The 7,874-nt window shown below is 42.9% G+C and overlaps 1 protein-coding gene across 1 annotated transcript; it reads right to left on the reverse strand.

The window, feature by feature from the left end:
* Positions 1–392: 392 nt before the first annotated feature.
* LOC120674210 (two-component response regulator ORR24-like) lies at positions 393–5,133 on the reverse strand. The gene is made up of 6 exons (XM_039955379.1): positions 4,629–5,133; positions 3,827–3,979; positions 2,861–3,253; positions 2,673–2,749; positions 1,160–2,239; positions 393–772 (listed from the first exon to the last, which is right to left on the reverse strand). Exons 1-6 carry the CDS (start codon positions 4,780–4,782, stop codon positions 719–721), a joined length of 1,911 nt encoding a protein of 636 aa, XP_039811313.1. The 5' UTR covers positions 4,783–5,133; the 3' UTR covers positions 393–718.
* Between the last annotated feature and the right edge of the window lie 2,741 nt (positions 5,134–7,874).

The raw sequence follows: 7,874 nt of genomic DNA on the forward strand, positions 1-7,874 counted from the left end.
CTGGTTCAGAATTTGGGATCGGGATTTATTCCCGCCTGTAAATTCAGAGCTTGTATGACTGTTACACCAAACAAGTTCAAGTCATCTGCCTTTGTTCTATTTACTTCTACCCAGCACAGCAATCATACGCTTGAGCTGAATCTCACCTGTAATTCAGAGCTTTCATTACTGTGTGTTACCATGTTTGATATCTTCAGAAACAAATTCAGGCCATCTTCCTTTGTTATAAATATGCAGATCTTTCGCCCAGGCTACCAAGCAATCGTGCAAATGACGACTAGATCATTTTCCAAGTTTTTCCAACGACAGCGATACACTACAACACCACGGGGAATTCAGTGTGCTGGGATTTTTCTGAATTTTTTTAACACTATTGACAATGAGAATCAAGAAAGGGGAACAGCGAAGACAACTCCAGGAGACAAGAAGGGATTGCTTCGCTCATAACCATGCTATATATCACGATAACCACAGTTATACCTGACTTAAACATAGCCATACGAGTTAAGGTAGCAAATACCACATTGTCGATGCTCAGGCGTAACACTGGAACCTGACTGCTAGACTGAAAAGCCAAATGCAAAAAAGGCCTTTGTGATGCAAACTTGCTACTATATAAACAACTTTGAGCAGGCAATTAGCATGGACCAATCAACCGCCGACCCCGACAAATGCGGAAAATCTCACACCAAGACTTGATGTAGGGAGCTGAAACCTGCTAGACCAGCTCCCAGTCCCCATCGATGAAGGGGACACCGTCGTCTGCACGGTCCTGCATTCAGAAATTTCACATGCTTAGAAACAAAACCTTTTCAGTATTACATTGAAGTTAACGTCAGAAGTGTACAAAAAGGAGAGAGAACCAAATCATGGAAGAGTAGCTGCATGTAAAAATATTCAGAGCAGTCATCCTGACAGTTAATGACTGGTTCATGTACCTAAAGATGCTAGTAGAAACAAGATTTTGTTTAAGTGACAACGTGTGACTGATTCATGTACATAAAGAGGCCTAGTCTATTTCTTATATACTAGGATTCATCCAAAACTGAATTATCAATATTTGTCCTTCTACTGCTGTTATAGGCATTCTCCACAAAACGACTGTTAATATTTGGTAGGCATATCATATGTCAAAGAAGATAAAAGGGTAGGATCATACCGGCCTAAACATGTCAACAACAATGTCATCCAGACCACCGCTGAGTCCTCTCTGCAGCCTACTTGTCCCCATGAGATTGTTGTTATAGTTTAGCTGACTACTAACAGCCTGCTGATCAATCCTGCCATCTTGGAGAGGAGGAACACCACCCCCTGAATTACCACCATCCAGTGTCTGCCTTGGAACAACAGAATTGTCTATGCGAAGGTTCGGCAATGAGGAGTTGATGCCTGAATTACTAAGAGCAAGGTTGTTATTCAGCATCTCTCTTGAGTTGGCGCTGCTTCCGTATGTGAACGGCACTGCTTCCTGATTGAACGGCATTGGAAGACCGGTGCTTGCTAGTGATGCTACTTGGCCCTGCATTTCATTTCCCAGCAAGGGAATCTGACTGGATGCTTCTGTAAAGCTTGAGAGAGGCTCAAGCTTGGGGGCATTCACACGCAGGTTTGGTTGGGACATGCTGTCCTTCTGACCAAGTTCATGAACGTTTGATGATGAAACTGCTGTTGGCCAGGTGGTGTTGCATCTTCCAAGATCTGGAAACTGGGGAGACTCGCCAACAAATGAGTTAAACGGGTCGGTAGAAGAAGAGTGCATCCGACCAAGGTGTTGCTGGTTGCTTGGCTCAAGAGAATGTAGTGGCAAGTTATTTGTTGGAACCAATGTTGTGCCATTTGATATGTTTGCAAAAGAGTTGCCAGAAAGACCAGTAGGAAAGCATTTGCTACTATCCTGCAGTGGCATATGAGCACCCCTGATCAGGTTACCATTGTTCATCCCACCAACATTGCCCAAGGAAGTGTTCAGATTATTCTGGGTGTGTCCGATCTGAAGTGACTGCGAAGGCAGCAAACCATGCATCCCAAATGCAGAAGGGGAGTTCATCCTTGCAAGAAGGTTGTTGGACTGTGAATGGTTAGGGGTTGGAACTGGCCGATATCTCCCATATGCATTGTACTGCCTGAAGGCTTCTAGTCCCATGTTAACATAAGCAGGATTCCTTCCTCCAAATGCAGCAGTAAGGTTAGCCTGCCTGCTTGCATCAGCACTAAGTCTTTTCAGATACAGCCGGTACTTCTGAAATAACAAACCAACAGGAGGGATTTATTAAATGTGCTTCTAATTGCAAGAGGAAGAAAAATTAAAATGCTGAAGAAAGCAAAGAAATTTATGGTCTTTACAAGGACATGAACTATATAACTTAACAAATATGCTATCAGATGCCACTTTTTTGTTTCTTCTGAAAGCATAATGAGCACATAAAGATAAGGTATTATGTTTGAACATTTCTAGATAAGGTGGAAAACAAAAATCAAGAAAATATAGTTCATATGAGTTCTGAACTACATTTACAAAAATGCAAACAAATCCTCTTTCAAGCTATAGTTTTCGAGCTTATAGCTGAATAATCAAAATGCACAAAAATTGCTCCGAAGATATCCCGTAATAAACATCACAGAAACATTATCAAAGAAATAAAAATGCAAGGTGAAACGTAGGACAATTAAACCTGCAAGTGACTCGCAACATTCTCCCTTGTGATGTTCTCAACATTCATGAGATCCAGTATTTTCTTTGGAACAGCCTCTGCAGTTATAAACACAAGTACATGCTATTATGATTTGAGAATAATAGAATTAATCTGGGAAAAATAATTAGTGAACATTCTGATAACTAAGATGAAACAAGAGCGCTTACTGTCAATGCCAAGCTGGTTGACAGCAGCCACAAACTTTCGGTGCAATTCAACAGACCACACAACCCTTGGCTTCTTCTGGGTCGACGAGTCTCCATTCTCATTACTATCATCAGAATCATCACCTTCGTCTCCATTATCATCCCTACCCTTGCGTGAAGTTCTCTTGTTGCGATTAACACCGCCATTGTCACCTTCAGCACTAGCCAACTGCAACTTTTTACCAGAATCATCGTTATCATTACCATGATTCTTGGCATCGGAACTCTTCCGCCTAACCACATGCTGCCATATTGTCCTCAACTGCTCAATACGCACTGGTTTCAGCAGGTAGTCACATGCTCCATGGGTGATACCCTTCATGACTGTTTGTGTCTCCCCATTTGCAGACAACACTGCATGATCATACATGGTCAGTTTCAGAACTTATACTACATTTTTATAAATGTAACGAAATTCAAACTGTGGGACTGTGGCCAGGTAATCAAAGAGAAATGCATACACAATCTTTATTGTACGTTGAACCTGAGGAAATAATTGACCTTCAGGTAATCAAAGAGAAATGCATACACAATGTTCATTGTACGTTGAACCTGCGGAAATAATTGAACTTCCTGCAGGAAACTAATTGGCGTTCATTACAATTGCAGACTTTGTCCTTTCTAACTCTTTTTTAGTGGTCACATGTTGGGTATACAGAAGTTTTCATGAGGTCCATCATTTTTTCCAAATTAATAAATCTCTTAATAAATTCAACCATGTCCGAGACGATGACGATGAATTTCTGAAATTCAATATAATGGGTCTTGTTTCCTAAATTCCACAGTTCAGCAGTCGAAGAGAGCTAAACCAAATTAGCCAGATACTGTACAGGATCTATTCATTCCACAATGATTTTCGAGCAATGCCATTTTTCAGATCATTGGCTGCAATAATGACACGAAGAGAAGTGGGGAAACAAGACTTACTAATGACTGGGAGGTCCATCTCGAGGCCCACAAGCTCGAGGAGCTTGAAACCATCCATGTCCGGCATGTGGACATCACTGATCACAAGGTCAAACTGGTCCTTCTTCTCCCTCAACAGCTTCAGGGCCGTGGCCGCCTGCCCAGTTGTTGTCACTGCGACATCACAAGCACATCAAATCAGACAAGTTTAGCGTACACAAGTCAAAGGAAGAACACATTTCGCATGCGAGTCAAATCTTCGTAGGAATCCCTCGCGCCCGGAAAAAAGAGAGCAGAAGAACATTCCACTGAAGAAAATCCAACCATGGAAAACGGAAATAGACAGGCAAAAACCTGCAGAACACAAGATTAGAGACCTAAAGAAATTAGACGGCTGGAGATCCAATCGACAGACCTTATGGCTAGAATATTATTCCAAATCAAGCCGTGCGTGAACACAAGATAAAATTCAATCTTTTCTAGAGCAGGAAAAATCTCATTATTTTCCAAGAAAAATGAAACCGAGCTTGACATGACATTACATAACAAAAATATTTCACCGCGAAACCAATAGGGCAAAAGGTGGGGCATAAAGTCAGGATTGCTATTTATGCGAATGCAAAACCAGGACCCCAGATATCTTTGTAATAACCTCCTTGCTACGCGAACAACGAAAACCAAATCAAGCAAAGAGCCAAATCGTAAAGAAAACAAAAACGGCACTGAAGGAACGATCCAATCAGAGGAGTAGGAATCCAAACATACAGGGAAGAGAGAGAGAGAGAGAAACAGAGGAGCAAGAGGAGGCAGGAGTTTGGCATACCATGGTACTGGCAGCGAAGCAGGAGGTTCTCGAGGACCTTGAGGCAGGTGGGGTCGTCGTCGACGGCGAGCACGCGCATGCCGACGGGGAACTGGTCCCTGGCCCCATGCCCGCCGTTGGCCTTCCCCTGCAGCTTCACCTCCTCCACCGTCATCTCCCCCGCCCCCGGCTACGCGAATCCGACAGCACCCGGAGGAATCAAGAAACAAGAAACCCAAGCCCGCCCGGATCACCGAACTCCCTGTGTGCAGGGGGAGTTTCTTGGATCCTAGAAATCCAAGAAACGGCGGGGAAAGGCGGATGAAGCCAGCAAGGTCAAAGCAGAGCAGCCCAGCACCACGAGGGAGCAGATAGAGGAGAGAGAAGGGTGAGGTGAAGAACTATAATAAGAGGGGAGGAGAGGAGAGAGGAGGGTGGTGAATGGATCGGAGCTGCTGCTGCTGCTCATGCAGTGCAAAGATGGTAACCTTTTTTTCCGGCCCCCTTTCGTTTCCTTTTACGCTTCCAAATTTCTTGCCATTTATCCAGGCCTTTATATGCTATCCATTCCATCCATCCATCCATCCATCCAATTCCAGCCCGGGGTTGGGTTGGGGTTCTTGTTTTTCGTTGCCGTGTGGTGTATTCCGCGTGTGTACGCGCCACCGTCTCTTTTGGGTCCGTCCGGAGTCGCCTTTTGGGTTTTCCCATTTCGCATTTGTGGACAACGTGCGGCGTATTCCTGTCATGGAAATTAACCCGTAATGACCATAACTCTGATGCTCATCCTCAAATGGCGAAGCTAATACCTTTTTTTGTATGTTTAAAAATTACAACATTGTGTTTCGATTGAGGTTCGCCTTAGAAGTTGAGATATTTCTCCTCCTCGCAAAGTTAAAAAAAATGAACTTTTAATTAACTCCTTGTAGATATATATATATTTGTACGTTCCAATTATTTCCTAATAGGTGATGTGTTTTCCCAAAAAAAAAAAGGATGATGTGCACCTGAGTTGTTGTGGATGTGTTGCACATTTTCGTGTGAGTGAGAGAGAAAAGAATTGCGCCGCAAAAACTCCCTGATTTCTCAAGTGTTTGTTTTTTTTGGACGATTGCGGCGACAAAAGTGGCGAAGGATAGCTCTAGTTTTGGATCTACCCAAACAATCAGGCCAGACAATCAAGCGTACGTTTCTTTCTTTTTCGCCTATGGTTGATGCTGACGTGGCTCAGGGCTCGCTGGTTTATGGGCTCGATTAAACGATGCTCGCGATAAGATTGATTAGTGATGCACGACAGCTCGGCGTCATCTATGGGATTAGCCGGCTTCCACTTCAACGGGATCACAGATCTATAAGTAGTAGACTACTCGCGCGCGCGCGCGCGAAGAGATAGGAAAGCAATCCAGATGTTTAGGTTAAATCTTTCTACACGGAAGGCACACCTTGCTGTTGCCATCAAGAATTTTTTTTCTAGAAATACCATTATTAATTTATTATTTATTTCCATTTCCACTATGTAGAATTTCCCAAATCAAGGCACAATAATGCATTCCCCTTTTTTATTTTTTGTTTTTGTTTTTCCAAAACTTAGCGTATTTAATCGTACTGGAGTATACGTGCTTTGCTAATCTGCCGTCCAAAACTCTTAATAAAATGTGCTCATGAAATGGCTGCTGGTTTAAATACACAAAGCTGTCCTTTGAGACCCTAAGCCCTGTGTATATTATACTGCCCCAAGTGCGTCAGGTACCAGTACATTATTGGCTCACACACCCTGTGCTTGTACTTGTGATAATATTCTTTTCCCGCCATTTTTTTATTAAGTATTCCCTGGCAATGCAATATTCTGATGAGGTATCAACACCTCAACTTGCATTGCCATCACGGGATCTCGTGGACGCAAATGCCCGCAATTTTTCATTAATTTTGTAGTAAAGTTAACATTAAGCAGCTTGTAATGGTATAAGATACGGGTGTCAATGTCAAATTGTCAAGGCAGTGAGCTAGCCGGGTCACAAAGTTATTGAGGCTCAAATGGCCTAACAAGTAGGAAGCAAAACACCTATGTTTAGCTAGCAGAGAGAGTGAACTCGTAGGCCATATAATTCTACCGAAAAGCAGAGTTGTATCATAGGATTCGCCTCGTGGCAATGTGGTTGAATTTGCTAATGATGCTCTCTCTAGTTCCAAAATATAAATAATAATAATTAATATTGAGATTTTTCATGGTACCAAATACTGAAAAAAAGGCTAGTTATGATGGCCATTTCATCTTGCTGTTTCAGATAAGAAAAATCAGGGTGCACATTTGCCTGCAGTGGACTATGCTATATTGTGATGCTCCAAGGTATATTTTAAGGAACCCCACTAACCGAACATATCCATCCATGCCAACAGCAAAAGCCTCAAAGGCTGGCTATAGCTAGTGTGCCACACAAAGTGAAAAGTGCCAATTGTTAGACAGCTCCCCCCAACACCCACACACACTCGATTCCTGATCTTTTGTGTCTTGTGTTCCTCTTGCCCCCAGCTGCTTCACATGGACCACATCTTGCTGAATCATCAGAGACCAAACCACAAACCAGATCAGAAGCTCTCCAAGACTCCATTCCCTTATTCCAACCTATGGCTATGCGCAGGTGATCTACCACTAAGTATAGCCCAATGTCACATCTAATAGCCCATATATTTGTCCTCATCTCTTTTGCAAAGCACTCATATGTGTTGCATGCATTGGGGGTCCCTCTCGTGTGTTTGCTGCAAGTGGCGTGAAAGCCTCCCCCACTACTGTGCCCTCTGCTCCCAGCATCAACATGAGTAGGGTGACGAGAAGGATTTGGCGATCTCCAACAAAATAGAATGATGATGGTGGTGGGCATTTGCATGGACTCCCTTCAATTCCCTACTGTTGCAACGTCGCTATCGTCGTGAACATAAAAGTTATCATCATCTTCGGCTATGATAACCTAGAACAAACATAAACATCGGAAAAAAAATTAGCAATCAGTCTCTTCCAACAAATTGTTTTTCTTTTCTAAAGAAAAAGTTCATAAGGAATCATGATGTTTCCTCCCCGTAGAATCTCTCAAGATTGCCGGTGTTCCCGTCCGGACTCGGAGCAAACTTAACACAAATTATCGTGGTAGTAGATCTCGTCACATTTCCATACTATACATGCTCACTAGTCACTACTAGTGGGTGCAATGTGGTGCATACATGCTCAGGCCTTGTTTAGTTCCCTTCAAAATTCCAAAACTTTACAAGATT

This window comes from Panicum virgatum, chromosome 1K, assembly GCF_016808335.1.
Source record: "Panicum virgatum strain AP13 chromosome 1K, P.virgatum_v5, whole genome shotgun sequence".
Lineage (NCBI taxonomy): Eukaryota > Viridiplantae > Streptophyta > Magnoliopsida > Poales > Poaceae > Panicum > Panicum virgatum.

Bases quoted from the DNA above. Each gene is read 5' to 3' on its own strand.
- LOC120674210 (XM_039955379.1), bottom strand. From the start codon at position 4,782: ATGACGGTGGAGGAGGTGAAGCTGCAGGGGAAGGCCAACGGCGGGCAT. The intron at 2,750-2,860 runs GTAAGCGCTCTT...TTATAACTGCAG, and splicing joins CAACCAGCTTGGCATTGACA to AGGCTGTTCCAAAGAAAATA. The intron at 2,240-2,672 runs GTTTAATTGTCC...TTGTTATTTCAG, and splicing joins ATGTTGCGAGTCACTTGCAG to AAGTACCGGCTGTATCTGAA.